At 36.7% G+C, this 19423-nt stretch overlaps 1 protein-coding gene across 17 annotated transcripts in view; it reads left to right on the top strand.

Annotated features, from left to right (window-relative positions):
- dgkza (diacylglycerol kinase, zeta a) overlaps positions 1 to 19423 on the top strand; it is a 117889-nt gene that overhangs the window by 41629 nt on the left and 56837 nt on the right. For 6 of the 17 annotated variants that reach the window (XM_089129453.1, XM_089129452.1, XM_089129451.1 and 3 more), the window contains exons 2-6: positions 16148 to 17003; positions 17805 to 17913; positions 18014 to 18109; positions 18782 to 18859; positions 18943 to 19014. In XM_089129453.1, coding sequence (XP_088985579.1) covers positions 16189 to 17003; positions 17805 to 17913; positions 18014 to 18109; positions 18782 to 18859; positions 18943 to 19014 — 1170 coding nt within the window. In that variant the 5' untranslated portion in view covers positions 16148 to 16188. The remainder of the gene's footprint in view (positions 1 to 16147; positions 17004 to 17804; positions 17914 to 18013; positions 18110 to 18781; positions 18860 to 18942; positions 19015 to 19423) is intronic. The other 11 variants (XM_089129455.1, XM_039688020.2, XM_089129454.1 and 8 more) reach the window with 3 other exon arrangements.

The raw sequence follows: 19423 nt of genomic DNA, 5'->3' as shown, positions 1-19423 counted from the left end.
CATGTTGTTCCAACCCCGTAAGACCTTCGTTCATCTTCGGAACACGAATTAAGATATTTTTGATGAAATCCGAGAAATGGATCACTCCTCCATGGACTTCTAAGCGATTGAAACTTGTTCCCCGAAAAGTTATTAAAGACATTGTTAAAATAGTCCAAGTGATTACAGTGGCTTATCCTAAGTTTATCAAGCGACGAGAAGACTTTTTGTGCGCAAAAAAAGAAACAAACAAACAAAAAAAGACTAATAATTTCCTTCTCTGTGGGCCTCGCGTGAGTTCACCAGTGTAACAGCGTAAGCTTCTGTTGTTGTACGTCTCATGCATCACACACATGACCAGCGTCGGCCAATAGTGAGCCTTCGTGTTGCGTAGCTCTACTCTATCACACTATGTTAACTGACTAGAGTCCCACAGAGAAGGAAATGAATAGTTGAAATAAAGTAGTTATTTTTGTTCAAAAAGTATTCTCGTCACTTGATAAACTTAAGATTGAGCCACTGAAGTCACTTGGAGTATTTTAACAATGTCTTTAATAACTTTTCGTGGCCGGCAAGTTTCAATCCATTAGAAGCCTATGGAGGAGTGATCCAGCTCTCCGATTTAATCAAAAATATCTTAATTGGTGTTCCGAAGATGAGTGAAGGTTTTACGGGGTTGGAACAACATGAGGGTGAGTAAAAACATTTTTGGGTGAACTATCCCTTTAACTCTATTAAATTGTTAATTGTTAACTTTATAACACAACAATAAGTAACCCACACAACTAACTCTCTTTAATGGCAAATATTTTTTTGGCCCTATGAATTATGACAGGTCAGAATTGCAGAATTCAGACATAAATGGAATTTACTGTAAAAGGCAGAGTTGTCTCAGCATTTATCAATTTTTGGATGAATACATTTAAAGAAAGCATGTTCAATAAATCAAATCACGATATGGACTAGAGTCTGTGAATATTAAAGCTCAAAAAGACTGCTTTGTATTTTCTGCAGGTCAATGCGTACATGAATGAGCATCCCGGTTTCAGCATCTGTTACTATTCTGTTACCTCACTATTTGAGGACATGAACACATGAACTTTATCTGCAGACTTGCTCAGAGAGTTCACTTCACCAGCATTGCACCATTTGATTTGAGGAAAACTATTGTGATATTATGTACACAAAAAAAACTTCAAAGTCTACCACCCACTAAAATAAGTTTGGTCTAACTTGAAGAAATGATGACGGAAATAAATTAATGTATATTAATATATAAATACCATAGACTGCAAAAAATATGGACAAAGCGTCTGTGACGTCACCCATAGACCTTCTGAAGAATGGGTTTGAGGCTGTTTATGGGGTGTAGGGGCGGTGCCATACTGGAAAATCTTGGGAAATACAAAATACAAATGTTCAGAAAGGATACAGAGGTGGTATGATTTGTTGCGTCAGATCATGGCCGAGACGTCAAATTCCACTCGGTGCAGCCCGTTATCAGCTGTCAATCAAAGTTAACCGCCCTTATTTGTCAATCATACGTTTGAATACAAGTACGAATTCGAGTTAGAAAAAAATTCACCCCCTCACAGTTGTCAGGCACTCGGAACCTATCGAAAAATACAATAAAAGTCCATGGGAACAAACTGTAAACATATACATTTATGCTGTGAAAACGGACATTTTAACATGAGGTCTATGGATATTTGCTCCCTTTTCGGACCGGCCTCTAGCGGATTTTAGATGTATTGCAGTTTTTCGCACTTTCGGGTAGGCTTCATTTTTCAGATTAGAATTTTGTCGCTTGACAAATACATTTTTTAAAGTGATGATGATTATAATAATACAAAAACAAAGCAATATCACAATTTTTTGTCCATGTTTTAATTTAATCAATAAACCACTGTTGTGCAGCTTTTTAAAAATGAAGAAAAAATTTTTTTTTTTATTTCATTACAGTTTGAGATTAACTAAATTGATAGTTTGATAAATTCAATGTTTATTAGTGAATTTGTGTTTGACATTACTATGCTTTTATATTCTATTTACTCCTGGCAGTAAAATAAGATACTATAAAGATCCAGTCATGCAGATAACAAAATATAGCATGAAACCGCAAGAATCTTAAATAATACAGTGATACAGATATTTGGTCAAAACGCCCAGCACTAGTTGTTAAAGTGTTGTGATGGGGTTTTTAAATAAGTGTGTGTGTGTGTGTGTGTGTGTGTGTGTGTGTGTGTGTGTGTGTGTTTAAGGCGACTTGATTGTCCTGTTAAAAGACGGCTAACTGCTTATCCAATAACTAGAAACAATAAAATCAGTGGAAATGCTTTAAAGCAGATGAATTAAGAGTTTTAACTGAACAGAGACAATTTAAACGGCTGTTAGACTGTCAGCACAGTAAACCCTCTTCAAGAAATCCTCTCTCTTAATTTATTCCCTTTTTAAGCATCAGCGACAGCCACAGCCATCAAACACTGCCGTCAATAACACATCAACACATCACAAGACTATTGCTGTCAGTTTAACTGCATGCTGTGAGCAGTTTTCCCATTATAATGCATAATATTTATTGCCAAATAGGCTAATTTTGTGCACTGTATGTTTATAGATATTTGTTATATATTTGTTAAATATCTGTAAATTGAAGGCCTGCATACATCTGCTTTTTTACCTTTCGTCTAAGATATTAAACCACACCAAATATGCCGTAAATGAGGTTCAAAGGTATACATTTTGATAGGGTACTGCCCACAGCGTGTACCTTTTTTTCTGAGTACATGAACAATTTTGAGACACTGTGCCAAGTTGCATATAGTTCAACTTTAAAAACACAGTTCGAGACCTCTGCATTCTGATCTATTTTGCTGCACACTGTCATCGGTTTTTATGTCTGATGGACCCTATACGGGGTTTTTTTTAAAGACCAATAGTCAGCTTCTTACCGGCTAGTTGATTTTGAACAGATTTTGATCTGTAGTTGTGTGCACACCTGTAACAGTAAAACCCACCTGTGCTAGAGGCAATCTAATTTGCTCAGACATCTGTGGAGTCACTTAATCTTTATCTCTATTAAATCTTTGCTTTCTGAAGCGTTCTTCAGATGTTAGATACATCCATCAGGATGCTGTCTAACACAGCCATGCCAGTCGCTTCTGGACAAGCATGAATTATTTCTTAACACAATTCTATGAAGAATTTAATTCTGACTGTGACGCATTATCTTTTGTGTGCATGTTTAATGTGTTTGAAACTGTTGCTTTTTTAAAGTCCTCCTGTAGTCAATAATCAGAACAGCATTTTTATAAGCTCCATTTCACTTCATACAAAGCCATGTACTGGATTGACGGTTGAATTGTGTGATGTCACAGACACTGTAATTTTTTTCACCGAAGTTTTAAGGAGAAAATAATCAGCAATGGTGTTGACATGAATTTGCACATGGTTTGTCTCGAAGCATATTAAAAACACCACATAGACATAAAAACTACTTTTAAAACTTTCACCACAGGGGGACTTTAAAGTAGTGAAGCACTTATTCTAGTAGTGAAGCACTTCTATAAAGGCTGACTGATGTATGTTTTATAACACCAGGTATGGAGTGTTATTTTTTCAAGCAAGGGCCAGTTGCATAAACAGCCACCATGTTAAGAACTAGTCTGACCAGCCAAGGTACTTTTCAGATTCATTTGACACCAATATACTTTATTGGAACTGACATAAAACTAGACCAGTCTTAAAGAAAAAAAACATCCATTTTTTGTTGGTCAAAAAGGTTACAAGTTTGAAAACTTATGGACACAAAAAGTGCAATCAAAATTACATAAAAATGATCTAGTTTATCTATTTTTAAAGAATTGGATGTCTCTATAAATTGAGATTGGTACCACCAAGCTGACAACAGATTTCTTCCCGACCTTCGTGTCAGGTTTGCATTTAACAGTTTGTTATTCACAGAGAACAAACTCCTCATGCAAACAAGAGGTGGTCTTTGCGTCACTCACAACAAGGCTCGCTCTTTACAGCAGATGAACAACACGGCCCTTTTAAAGCCAGCATATGCAAATCATCCTTTAGTCTAGCACCACTCCATAGCACTGATCAACTTGTGTGTGTTGTTCCTGTTATACATTTACTTGTCTGATACTCTTACCGTAGCTGGTACTGTCTTTATGCACACGTCTTTCACCTCAGTGTCAACGTTCGAGACAGCCGACAGCGTTTCTAATATCTCTGAGCTTAATGGAGGAAAGATCATCTCTATCCTGTTAAGATGTCAAATATCAAGCATTCACATGCAAAGCCGTGCATGATGCGAGAGCGGGGTAGAATTAAAAAGTCACTGTTACCAACACACCCTAACATATAAACTCTTCTCACGTGCATTGTCTCATTTACTGTCATTTTTTTTTTCCTGTCTGAACTCATTTAGTTCATGAATTTTGAGTCCATCAACAAGCATTATTGTTGAATTTGCTAATTAAGTTTATATGTCAGAATTTAAGAAGTCTAATCTATAAGCGTTGGGAGTTAAACAATTTCTACGTTTATTTTTTGCTTTTGTCACTAATATAAATTCATGCTTATTTCCCTATTTTTACATCTAGATTAGCTTTGCCATCAGCTAATGCTCACTTTTTAACCTGTTAACTGTCACCCCCCTTTTTTGAATAGACATGGAAATGCACATTTCGAACTTAAATGGTTGTAATTCAAGAATGCTTTGGAATATAGACATATGATTGGTCTTGTTTTAAAGAAGACATTTGGCAGATTTTTGTAGAAGTGAAATAAATTAAGAAAGTGAAACAGAAAAAAAGTTATAGAAGTTTGAGTTTATGGAAATGTACAATGTAAAAATATTAATTATTCATATTTTACATAAAATATATATTTTCAAAACCTGGGCTACTCTAAAATGGCAGAAAGATCAAAGCCAAAAATCTGAACAAGTTGTGTTTCAAATTTTAGGTTGATATCTCAAAAAATGAGCTTTCAGTAAGATTTTGTTTGAGCGCAGTACCAAACATTTTCACTAGGGCACAATCAGACTCCATTACTGCCCATATAAGGGCGCCTGCATTTCCATTCGTGTTTTGAGTGATATGAACCATTATTTTCACAATTTTCATACAATTTCTGAAGTAGAGATCCTATTCAGAAGTAGCATGGGAAGTTTGGCAGATTTTGATATGAATTGAACCTCTAAGAAACACATACAAAGAACACGCATACGTAAGTCATAGCTAGCTGCCACGTCATAATGGTAAATTTATAATTTTTTTCTTGATATTTCAAACTTTTCAGACCTTTTTTTTCCAAAATAATTGAATGGATTCTATCTTTTGAACTTTTGGCATGAAAACAAACTGAGGTATCTACCATTTTTTCATGATTTTTCATGTTTACTGCTATTTTAAAATAAAGGTCTGAACACGCCTTATGAGTACGAAAATATTCTTGTTTTATATTGATAAATTATGGCTCCTCTGTAATATATTTTGAAAATCAGTCACCAAATAACTAGAGATTGTAAGCTTTCAAATGATATATAGTTTGTCAATATTATTTAAGGTATTTACTAAGATATTATTGTTTTAAAAATATAGTGGCAAACGTCCCACCTGTGGGACGGTGACAGTTAAGTGGTTAAAAACACAAAATAATTTAAGAGTTAAATGTAATCAATTTGTAGCATTAAAGATTCATTTTAGTTTTGTAGTGTTTCTTATTTTATGTTAATTTTTTGGACAAAATAGTATAACATTTTATCAGTTATTAGCTACAATGGGGGTGGGGGAATCAATTGGTTCACTAAGAGCCGAATCTGTATAATAAAACGAGATAGTTCTGGGCCTCGATTCTGACAGTAAAAACTGATCGCCCACATAGCTACAATAACCTTTGTTATCTGTAAGTTGATAATGACTTTACTTGGTGCGATGCTCTTTCTCAGATGCAACTGTTCTAATGATGAAAACCTTGTAACTCCATTTGAGCTTGATTTTGGAAAAAATTTAATAATATAATAACGACACACGCAAGTGATTGACCATACATAAAGCCACAATACTCTTGTCAACATGGTGTTAAATCATTTAAAAAATACATTTTATTTATTATCCTGAATAGTAGCGGTTCTACACTAGGGCTGGGTAATAAATATCGATTTCTCGATATTAATCGATTCTCATTTTTACGAACCGATATCGATTCTTAAATCTTAAGAATCGATTAGTCATCCTGTTTCATTTGAATAAATAGGACATTGTATCGCGGCTGCGCGCATCCAAAAAATCGCAATAATCTTTGTCCTTTGCTGCTATTGATATGAAACAAAGTCTCAATTTTCAAATTACGTCCATTTTCTTTAGAAATTCAAAAACATAAATAGCGTTTTGGCGCTGTGGCGTAAGATCGCTCTGGCGCAGCTCAAGAGAAACAACAGCGCTAATCTCTCTTCCGGGTTAATAATACCAGTTACAGCGCGAAATAAACATGAATGAGCATCTGAAAGTGTGTTATCCGTATCATGTCACATTGATTCGCTCAATCAGCGTTTCAACCGTGGAAAGACGTCAGTTAAACAGCTTTTAATCAATGTCATGTATCGTCATATTTACCTCAGAAAACCCACATAAACTTGTTAGTCAGCTAGAAAAAAATAACTCCAGAGAGGAGCATTTTGCTAAATATATATACCATATTACATATGCATTATAATCTTAATGTTCTTCAATATTTAATGCATATTTGAATAAATCTGGCAAGTTTTTATGACAGCCACCATTTAAATATTTATATATTTCATATAATCTTCTTATTATAAAAAAAATAAAAGTGTAATTTAAGTTTTTGTATAGCTACAAAACAGTTCATTATTACCTTCATATTAGGCTAATGAAGCCCAGTAGGCTACAACTAGACTCCCATAGTTTAAAGCAGTGTTGTAGTACTCGAGACTCGGACTCGTCTCGGACTTGGTCTCGAGACCATATTTTAATGGTCTTGGTCTTGTCATGGACTCGTGTCCATTTGGACTCGGAATTGACTCATACTCGAACATTTTTTTTTTAGGACTCGGAATTATTCCCGAGTCCACTTGAGTTCAATTAAAAATATATTTCGTGATTATTAATGTATGTTAATAAAATATTTCTTTAAATTGATTGACACGCCCAGTGATTGGTGATTTTCTAGTGCGCAACTGCGCATGACAAATTGTAATAAAATTACTTTTAACACCACCTACTATGTGGCCTTTTTACCCTAAAAAAAAAGGATTTCTCTAAGTAAATAAAAGTAAATTAGGTAATCAACCCTCACTGGTCTCGGTCTCGACTCGGACTCGACCGCCTCTGGTCTCGGACTCGACTCGGACTCGACTCTCTATGGACTCGGTGTCGACTCGGACTCGAGTGAGGTGGTCTCGACTACAACACTGGTTTACAGCATTTAAGAGATTTGATTCCCTTGAGAAAAATGGCCATTTATTGTAACTGATTTCCAAAAATAATCGATATTGAATCGAATCGTAATCGAATCGAATTGCAAGCTTGTGATTCGAAATCGAATCGAATTGTGAAATTTATCTCAATACCCAGCCCTATTCTACACTAACCTGCAATTTTCACTGGTTTCAAAACACCACTGGATATAACTTGCCAAAAGATCCTCGGATAAATTTCTGTGATCCCATAGCTAATGCACATTTCCTTGCGACTCATTCTCACGCAGGCATGTCACTTACATTAGATGCTTCAACATCACTGTGGTGAGCAGGACGAGGCTGAGGGACGTGATGAATGAATGACACCTGTGAGACGCTAGTATCTCTCACGGAGGAGCAGAAGCATAAAGGAGGAGCGAACGACAGTGAAGACCGAGACCGGTGCGGGTATCGTTCACGGGTATCGTTAATTATCACTCATGTCACCGGCCTCGCACCGCTCTCCCGTCCCTTGGCCTCGCTCCTGCTCGCCAAAATCACATTTGCATAGACTTTACTATTTGAATTCGTTATTGATTGACTGACAAATCAAAATCTTAAACTGAACGATAAAATAACATTATTAACTGGTTAATGGTAAAAATGGTTTGTTCCTTTAAAAATTTCGCCCTGATCTCTAGTATTTTAGTATTTTACCACTGATAATATACTGGCAATATTTTGTATACTGGCTTTTGTTTTAATAGTTTTCTTTTTTTCTTTTCACTTTTCTTGAATAAAATATCCTATATAGTGATTTATAGATTTTAAGACCAACCTGTCAAACATTTTGTTCTACCACTACGGAGTAGAGTTAGAAGGAGAGTGATTGTTTTGTCATATGTGTAAAGTTTTGCAGAGGAAATGTTAAATGTAAAGTTTCTATATTTAAAGTAGCATCTGCAGCAACATTAACCTTAACCTTTAACTCTGAGACCACAGTAGTCTACACAACACTAAACCACCCACACGCCTTCTTCTCTGCTGCTTTTTTCCTTTCAAGATGGAGCTTAAATCTGGTCATGGTATAAGCATTAGCTCTACTGGAACACACAAACACACACACACAGTCCTGCCTCTTAAGACATGAGTGTAATCTTGTGTTCTGTTTGTGGAACAAACAGCCTAAAATACCTGAAGAGAGATTAATTTGAGATGTGCAGGAATGCAGTGTCTCATTTATAATGTTAACTGTGCACAATGTGCAGAGAAGAGTACAATAGAGCCTTTCAGTTTGTCACAATTTGTTTCAGCAATGCCATAGCCTATACAGTAGACATGCCATTGCTATAGCTAGGGGATATACTGTATGTCTGTACATGATGGGAGACAATGATGCTATGCATTTATTTGTATAATAAGGGAAATAATTAAGAAAACGTTTGGAATATAACACAAGAGAATATTTGAAATCTATGATGAGTCACAAGAGATAAATAATGTTTTGTATATTTTGCCCGACGAACACTTTGCCCTGAAATTTTTTTTTTCTTTTTGCAGTTTTGCAAACTAGATGCATTTTGTGTGAACTGGTTACTGGTAGCATCAAATATTTAAACATTTGAATTGTGCAAGAATGTAATTCTATTTTGATGTTCACACTACTGTACATGTTTTGTTCACACAAAAGGTGTTAGCACAAAAAAGTCTGTATTCACAGTAAATAGACATTTACTTACTGAGAAGCATTTTTATAAAACCTGTTTGTGGTCTCATGGTGTGTTTTAGTATTGCACAAATAATCAGGATGAAACTGAAATCGAGAAATGGTTTAGTGCTATTATCAAAGTGCACAAAATGCTATTTAAGTATTCTAACTGTACATTTGTACATAACTGACAACTCAGAATCGTACATCTATAAATTATTCTCAAACTGTACACTTAATGTTTATTTTCATAAATATGTACTGTATTTTAATTTTTTGTCTTTTTTTTAAATATTATAATTATTATTTTTTTATTCCATTTGATTGCCCAATTCCTATGTATGTCTGCACTAATAGCTGGACTTTCTTTTGCACTGGAAGTTTCTGCATGTTTCAAATTAACCACTGCTCTGTGTTCTTTTACGCACATGCAACTCATGATACAGTGTTTTCAGCTTTTCAGTTTACAGTAAATGCTGCTTCACACTAACACCGGACATGTGATATATCTGTGTGCATATTAACAAATTAAAGCATTTACACTGAGACTTCAACCTCAGCTGCACAGGGGTGTATTCATTCCCACAAATGGGATGCAAACCTTTCACGTAGTGTGTGCGATTTTGAATCCTGCATTTTCTATGACTTTTGAGCCACATCTTTTTTTTTTTTACCAAATTTGGAATGATAAGTATTTGTAAATCTGTTGTCAATGAAACACAGAAATACTCCCTTGCAATTTTAAATAATAAAAATAAAAGCTTGAGGTATTAACACTTAGCTGTAAATATGTTAGAAATAATATACGATGAGCCATTGAATTATTGAAAAAGATCCAAGGTGGTAATTAGAGAGAGAGAGAGAAGAGTGTGTGTGTGTGTGTGTGTGTGTGTGTGTGTGAATTTACATAAGTCATATACCCCGATAAAAGTTTGTGTTTACATAATATATGTGGGTGCTCTGTGTAATTATTTAATATATATATAAATACACACACATGCTTGTATATACTTAAGAAATATTTTCATGTATATACTGTATATAGATTTATATACTGTATAATTTGTTTTATCTATCTATATATGTGTGTGTGTGTGTGTGTGTGTATATATATATATATATATATATATATATATTGCCCTTGCATTCTTTCTTGTGTGACATACCTTAATTAAACAATGGTCTTTGTCTTCTCTGGTGAGAACTACTTAATTATTAATGAGGAGGTTGGGCCTTTCACACCTCCACGCATATTGGTTTTCCAAACAAAAAATGATTTTCACAATTTAAAACAATTGATTTTAAAACGATGATTTTCAGATCATTTTGAAGAAAAATCTCACGACAACATCCATTATTCAAAAGTCTTGTGGACACATATTTAGTATGTGTTTTGTGGACTTATTTCAGAAACTTTATTTTTTAGTTGTTTTTTTTTCAATATCCATGCATAAACAATATTCTCTCAAAAATACAAACATGTATGCATGCACATGTTGCTCACACATAATGGTAGCCCTGTTTGTGCTCAAGAGTGTAATTTCACCTGTGCCATTATATTTATAAGCAACTGAAAAAAAAAAACACAAATGTGCATGTCGAAACATTTTAAGGACCCCCAAAACACCTTAGACCCCAGAGGGTTAAGGACCATTTTGTTCTTTCTCCACTTAGTTTTTGTTATTTGAATTCATCTCATGATCTTTAATTTAATGAGTCAAGTTTCCAGTTACAAGTCGGTCTAACAGTCTCACCTTACATGAGTCATCCAAACCTAATTGCCAGTCTCTTTCACCCTCTCTTTCTCTGCTGACTTCAGCCCACAGACCTCTGAGCGCTATAACAAAGCTGAGTGTGTGTTGTTTCGTGTCTTATTCCTTATTATAGTTACTGTAGGCCCTTCTCAACAGACACAAACACTTTCTCTCTGTCCTTCCATCTCTCTATTTCGCAGTATGACAGATGATGAAATTATAAAAGACCAGCAATACATGTTTGGGATATTTGGGACAGGCTAGTAGTTTGCATAAACATAAACCGTCATAATATATTATGAAATATGATAGTGTTTTCTTATAAGAAATAAAGGTGGATGGATGTGGATATAAAAATGAAATGGAATAGCATGTAGCGGTAGCCTATAGAAAACACTTAAGGAAAAGAAGATGGAATTAGTGTGGATATGTTAAATGCTAACGTTTCATTAGCATTCACAGAGAAAAAAACATTTGTATCAAAAAAAATGACAGTGGGAAGGGTAACTAAAATCTTATGCAGATTCTTGCCACATCCTGACACAGAAAAAGTGTTTTTTCACATGGGCCTAAAGACCAAAGGACACAGTAACTTAGATCTGAACTAACTTGATGATGGTGCAGTAGGGGTGGTGTTGGCGCAGTGGTTAAGGCACATGCCTTTGGTGTGAGAAACCCGGGTTCGAATCCACTGTGAGACACCAATGTGTCCCTGAGCAAGACACTTAACCCCTAGTTGCTCCAGAGGCGTGTAACCTCTGACATATATAGCAATTGTAAGTCGCTTTGGATAAAAGCGTCAGCTAAAATGAATAAATGTAAATGTAACATTTGTTTGGTTATTTTACTTTTACAGCCCATCCTCTTTGCTAAGTCTCTACTTTGGAAATATGTTCCAGTGTGCATGTTGTTGGATTTGATTTAATAATAAACAATCACCGTATAAGTGGACTATTGCAGTGGGGCACAATTTGAAATCAGTGGATCGAGAGTGGAGTCTGCAGTTCGGCCTGGCTCCCCTACTTAAAGGGTTAGTTCACCCAAAAATGAAAATTAAGTAATTAATTACTCACCCCCATACTGTACCAACCCCGTAAGACCTTCGTTCGTCTTCGGAACACAAATGAAGATATTTTTGATTAAATTTGAGAGCTGTCTTACTACCACATAGGCTCCTAAGGGACTGCCTCTTGACGGCCCAGAAAGTCAATGAAGAAAATGTTTAAATATCCCAAGTGACTACCGTGGCTCAACTATATGTTAGTCAAGCGACGCGAATACTTTTTGTGCGAAAAAACAAACAAAAATAACGAGTTTATTCGACTATTTCTTTTCTTCCTTGTAGGCCAGAACGAGACTTCCTTAGATTTCCACGACGCATGCGCGAGATTTGCGATCTGCTCACACCAGCTTACACCACTTCAGATCGCAATTCTCGCGCATGCGTCGTGGAAATCTATAAGGAAGTCTCGTTCTGGCCTACAAGGAAGAAAAGAAATAGTCGAATAAACTCGTTATTTTTGTTTGTTTTTTCGCACAAAAAGTATTCGCGTCGCTTGATAAACATATAGTTGAGCCACGGTAGTCACTTGGGATATTTAAACATTTTCTTCATTGACTTTTTGGGCCGTCAAGAGGCAGTCCCTTAGGAGCCAATGTGGTAGTTATACAGCTCTCAAATTTAATCAAAAATATCTTCATTTGTGTTCCGAAGACGAACGAAGGTCTTACGGGGTTGGTACAGCATGGGGGTGAGTAATTAATGACTTAATTTTCATTTTTTGGTGAACTAACCCTTTAAAGTAAAGACCACACAAAGCCAGAATTTCCTGACTGTCGGTCAGCTTTTGTATACTGATTACTGACCTTAATTTCCTCTCAGACTACGGTTCACACAGTGGGATATTCTAGAATATTCTAACTGGGCATTACTGGTGTAGCACCACCCCAGCAGAGTACGTACGACACTCTACGTCCCTGGGCTAGAGGTCCAGTTGCACCGTAAACCAACTCAATCTCTTCCACCTCAGATAGGGGTATACTGGAAGAGATTTTGATGGAGAGCGGGAGAGTCTTCACTCCGATGAGGCGAGTGAAGAAGTAAGTTACTGCTGAGAATATAAGAAGTCCCTGGGCTGGAGGCCCAGTAGCACCATAAACCAGCTCAATCTCTTCCATCTCAGATAGGGGTATTACTTTATTTTATTTTATTTTTACTCTTAACTGTTTTTATTTATATTGATTGCATTTACTGAATGAGCACTGTGCCACTGTTCGTCCGACTGTACTATATATATTATTTTCGACACTGTATTTTATTATTATGATTTCTTTTATTCTAAACCGTTTTAATTATTCTGACTTCTTTTGATTATTTTAATTTCTTCCATGTAAAGCACTTTGAATTGCCACTGTGTATGAAATGTGCTATATAAATAAACTTGCCTTGCCTAGAATTGTCACTTCTGCTGATGTTTTAGCAGTGAGAACAAAAGAGTGACACTGAAGACATAGACACACATTTTACTGCCACTGTCATCTTTGCATCTAATTTTTTGGTAGCTAAAACATATATTTTTTAAGAAATAATTTATATTAAACGTGAAGGGGTACGTCACTGCTGGCAAATGGGCTATCTATAAGACTTGGATGCCTGCAGAAGAGAGGCGAATTTCTTAAGAAATTGGTGCTACGTGACTTGTGAAAACAAAGAAAAAAGGCTGTTATCTTCTCTTTTGCTAAATAATGAGGATAACTTCAACACCCACAATGCAATGGGCATGTTATCATGCAAGGCAGCTTCAACCAGTCTGCTATGGATACGCTTGACCAGAGTCAAATACTGCCTTGCTTTAGTAGGAAATACTTCTTAGAAAACGTTATAATGGTGTCAACTTGTGTTGTTGTGTTATTCGAGTAAAGGAGTTGTAGGCAGTTGCTTAAAGGATTAGTTCACCCAAAAATCTCAATCCCCATTGACTACCATAGTATGTACGTACTTTTTCCTACTATGGTAGTCAATGGGGAATGAGATCTGTTTGATTAAAACATTCTTCCAAATATATCCCTTTGTGTTCAGCAGAACAAATAAACACAAAGAGGTTTGGAACAACATGAGGGTGAGTAAATACTGGGTAATTTTTGGGTGAACTAACCCTTTAAGGCTGCAAAGGATTGGAAAATTTGAAAAACCTCTGTTTGTGTGTAGTCAACATTTCAAACTGAATGACTTGACTACAAGGCCAAACAGAGGGGTAAAACTGAAAGAAACTGTGGTTCATCAGTTCCACATTACGTTGTGAAGCAAAACGCTGTTGCCAGCGTTTAATTTTTACCATAATGCTGTTTAAAGAGTAGAAAATGTTACAATTTCCAGTTATTATCCTACCCTTACAATAACTGTCCTGTTAATAACCCTCTGTCAATCTAACCGTCCATTGGCGGGGATACAAAAATGCGGAATTACAATCTGTTTATTTTACAAAAGCTCTAGAGCTGTCAAAATTCCACCAGAAGATGAAAGACAAATAAAAGGGAATTTATTGGTCCAGGTAACACAGAGAATGAGTAAACATTGCTCATTTAAGTATACTAATGACATTGTAACAATACAAGGCGCGTAGAAAATCGCCAACATTACACTTTAAATCACAAAAGAATTTAAGGACTTGATGATTTGGGGTGACTATAAGTGTCACAGACTTGGCTGCGTTATCATGCAAAAGAAAATATTAGATAATAGACTATCTCTTGTAGTATCTTATTGTATACTTTTATAGAAAAGTCTTTATCTAAAAGTCATTATAAAATACACATTGGCATTAGTGTGGTCCACCAGAAAAACACAAGGCTGTCACTTTAAATGCTTGCTTAAATTGATATTCGTGGACTTCTGTTTATCTAAAATGTATATTGACAGTATACAATTTTCTTCTCATCATTTATTTGCATTACAGAATAATGTGTCAGTCATGTGTATTTTGACAAACAGTTACTCACCGGTGACCTTTAATAGTGTGGGAATCTGATAAGGCATGTGAGCTCAAACCGTGGTTCTCGAGTTACACACAACCTTTTTTTTTAAAGGCTGCAGAAATGAATCCACACATTTCCGATGTTGTTTAGACTCAATATTACTTTATTTGTCTGTGTATTTAATTATAATAATACATTTTGTTTGCTAGATTCCTGTTTTTGTTTTTAAATAAAGAGATACTGTACAGTACACGGTAGAAACATCTAATTATTATCTCTCTATAATATCCCTTTCTTATGTGGTTCATTGGATGGTCATGTGTTCATAATTATTATCATGTGTTTAAAAAAGTTTGTGTTTTGTAATGTTGACAAGTCAAATAATCATACTGTACATTGTTGAATTTAGATGGAGGTCTATTCTATAGATAAGCACGTTCACTCATCTTCTCATTATTGTTCTCCTACTGAATTTCTCTGTGGCTGTAAGCTTTAAGTGACATACTTTTGCAGTCTTTGTGTCTTAGTGAGTTTTCTGAGTAGTGATGCAGAATTCAGGCACGAGTGTTAGTATGGGTTAGAGTGGTTAATCGAGGTTTACATAGACTTGCAGAGATGGTGTACTTCTCAAAATTTCCATTCCGTCATTGTTTTCTCACACTCATGTCATTCCAAATCTGTATTCCTTTCTTCTTCTATATATATATATATATATATATATATATATATATATGTTCATTGTTCATACAATGAAAGTCTGTGGGGTGCAATGATGTTTCAGTTTTTGTGTGATCATTCCCAATAAGGGCATTGTTTTGAAGTCACTCTGTGGGGTCAGAGAGTGGAGGTGACTTCTATAAATATCGCTGTTAGATTCACTTTCTCCAGGGAATGTTACCCGAGTGCCGTCAGGTATATCATGACTACATTATACTACTGAATCAGTGATCAGGTGTCAGTTACATAGCATTGCTGATTAAAAGAGGTTTCATTTTCTTGGTTACAATTCAGATACTTGGATGTAAAAGATTATGGTAGATCGTTTTCTTCGGTCTTGTCTGAGCTGCTAAATAAGTCACGCAGGTGAGGAGAATAGAGTTCATTGGTATTGAATGGAGCTGATTGGGGTGTTTAGTGGTGGTCTGATATCCCATCATTGTTGTTTCACCTAAAATGAAGGTCAAAGGAACAGCACTGCATTCGTGGAGACAGTCACACCACATTTATTTATGTATGTTGTAGCCTGTGTATTGTGTGTGTGTGTGTGTGCTGACCGACTCACTCTTGCGCCCACAGCGTCCTCTTGGGAAGACATCAGTCGTGGCGTATAGCATCCAATGGAAACTTTGTTCGGCCTACGTTTCAGGCGGAAAGCCTGTGAGCCAAACGTGCGCAGGCGCTCCAGTGTGTCACTTCCAGCGAGTAAAGCGCGCCGGCGCTCCAGCGTGGGCCTGCCCTCAGCTGGCCTGGCTCATAGACGCAGGTCTAGCGTTCAGCTTCAAAACAGCAATGTGCAGGCAGGTGTCAGAAGAGGACACTTCACTAGGAGGAGGTCGAGTGGTGCGACGGCCTGCCTGACCCCGCGGTTCGCTATCCGACGAAGACAGGCTGCCAAACACCGCAGCATTCACGCCCAGCTCCTGGGACCGTCACTGCTCCTGGCTAGTGTGGTGCAGATGAGTGAAGACCATGAAAGGGAGGATAAGAGTGCAGAGGAATACTCCTCTTTCTCCGATAGCGAATGCAGTCAGGAAGAGCACGAGCAAGCAGGGATGTGCTTGGAGACGGAGTCTGATAAATGTCCGACATGGTTGGCTCAAGGTTTGTTGGCGGGAGAAAGCATTCAGCCCCGCCCCTTCATCCGTGCACCACGTTGCCTGCGGCGAAACTCCTCACACCTACTTCCTGCTGAGGCCGTTTTTCGAAGCCCAGCCGCTTCTGGCCTGTATGGCCGTTACCGAAGGACCAGTCAGGCACACAGGCTGTCCGATGTGGGTGGATTGTGGGCAGGGAGGCGAAATTCTCTTGCAGCTCGAGGTTCAGTTGCACTGTACAGGACCAGCTCCCCTTGCTGGCCAGAACTCAGTCTTTCACACACACTGCAGGGAACTTACTACAACCCACAGATTGACACATGGAACGGGTTCCTCTCGTATGTAGAGCCCTAACTACAGCTGTATGTCTTATGTTTGTGTGTTTGTAATTTTACAAACGAAGGCTATTTGGACTTTTGTCACTTAAATATTTTGTTTGCTGTTGGGATTGTTAGAGAGTATATATGCCACTTTTCAATTGATTACATGAGTAGAGAAGCCAAAAATAGCACTACATTATTCCAACCCTAATGTTACTTAGTACTTATCTTAATACTAGCTTATATCAAGCACTCCAACAGTAATTCCTTTATATTTGTCATTAGTCAGGTGATTATGGAAATTTCTTGTGTTCTTAGCTTTCTGACATTCTGACACTTTTGTTTTTCTCTTCTTTTTACTCTTGCTCCGTTCATTTTTTCGAACTGAAATATCTGTCTTCTAACTAGGCATATTTAGTTTCTCTGTTATTTATATAGGTCTTTATTCAATATAGATTTTTTGAAAGCATCTTCACAGTAATAAATGATGCAAACTTATCAAATATGAGACTAATTCTAATTCTGCTGTAAACTAGCTCTAAAATGTGTCATTATTCACAGCTCAAGTCTCTGATTCAGGTTAGATGTTGCAAAATTGATAAATAATGAAACAAATTAGATTTCAGCTATAAAACAGCTTTATAGAAGACAATGTCATCATCTAGCTCAATGCAGTTCAATTTATTTGAAGGTTTTGTTTGTTCCAGGCACATTTACTGTCATTCTTTGTGTATGTCTACATCCGGGCTATACACCAAGTTTCTGTATATCATTGTTGCTTGATGTTTTATGGGATCTTTTTATTTTGTTTGTTTGTAGGAAGGCCATTGCCAAGTCCGGTCTCCAGCACCTCTCCAGCCAGCCCAGTGCTTTAGTGTTGGCCAGGGGGGAAACGGACAGAGAAATCCGCAGCACAGTGGACTGGAGTGTGAGTAATACTTACATATTAGACTTCATAAACACATAATAGAGATAGCACTACAGTTTCTTCAGTTTCACATTTAATTTGATGCTGTGTGTTTGAGCAGGAATCGGCTCTGTACGGAGAGCACATCTGGTTCGAGACAAATGTCTCTGGGGACTTCTGTTACGTCGGAGAACAGCACTGTTACGCCAAATCTCTGGTGAGCGGGTGTTCTATATATATAAAGGAATATATATAATATATATAACTGAAGAGTAAATAGAGGGAAAGAAGTGAGATAAGACATCTTGAGTGAGGTATTCCAGATTAGAGAGAATAAAAGATTAAATAAGATACAAAAAGAAGTTGAGCGAGAGGATTGAAATTAATGGATGGTAAAAAAGAGAATGTATCATTCGCACCGTTTCTCTTTTTCTCTTATGTAAAGAAATGTAAGTGTAAAATGTACTTTATTTATATAGCTCCTTACATCAGCCAAGTGCTTTACAACAGAATAAACAACACATTAAAACAACCAAAAACACAAATACAATAATAAATGAGAGAACGGTAAGAAAAATAAATAAAAATAAAATCAATATAAACGTGCCATCACACTACTAGGTACTAAAAGCCATTTTAAAAAGATGCGTTTTTAGTCTTGATTTGAAAAGTCTTGATTTATAATTTTCTCTCTTTGTATAATGCTGCTCCCTGGTGGCTTTCTCACAGAATACATTGCACAGGATTTGGTCCTTTAACTTTGGAATTATGTGCATCAAACCAGTTTGATTTTATTATTTTGGCCATTAAACTTGCATCTAGTGGAGATCACCTGTCACCTCAGTTTGTGTCTGAATCTAATGATGTCTCTCTTTCCTGTTTTTCACAGCAAAAGTCTGTTGCTCGGAAAAAATGTGCTGCTTGCAAGATCGTAGTTCACTCCATCTGCATTGAACAGTTGGAGAAGGTGAGTGCCGGTTCTAATGGCAACACGAAAGTAGAGACGTGATCTGACACTGCATCACAGACCATACGTGTTCCTCCCTTCAGTTATTGGATTGGAATGCTCCGCCTCAGGGGGAGAGGCTTGATGAAGTGCCTCTCAAAGAGCCGTCATTCAGAGTGAGAAACCCTCTGGCTTTTTCTCAGACTCAACTGGGTCTAATGGATCACTCACACATCTGATCTTAGTAAAGACTGGTGGCTGTCTGGCCTGATAAACCTAGAACACCCAAATAACAATATCCTGTTAACATCCGGAGCCACTTAAGCGCTCAGTCCATCCAGACTGTGAAGGGGCCATCTTTTGTCTCTTTTTGATAACCTGATTGGTTTGAAGTGAAGACAAAAGCTGGTTCTTCTAATCGTATTAGGTTTTCTTGCCAGACATATTCTTTTTCTCACTAGGACCTTAATCACTGTCATTATGATTGGGCAAGTCAATGTCAGGTTGTTGGGTGGAGTTTTATTTTATCCATGAGGCACAGATTCTGTGTGTTCTCAGATCTGATTCTGGCTGGTGTCTTTAACA

Source organism: Pimephales promelas, chromosome 1 (genome assembly GCF_988280905.1).
Source record: "Pimephales promelas chromosome 1, fPimPro1.hap1.1, whole genome shotgun sequence".
Taxonomy (NCBI): Eukaryota; Metazoa; Chordata; class Actinopteri; order Cypriniformes; family Leuciscidae; genus Pimephales; species Pimephales promelas.
The sequence above is the reverse complement of the archived record's forward strand: the minus strand, read 5'-3'. Positions and strand labels throughout refer to the sequence as shown.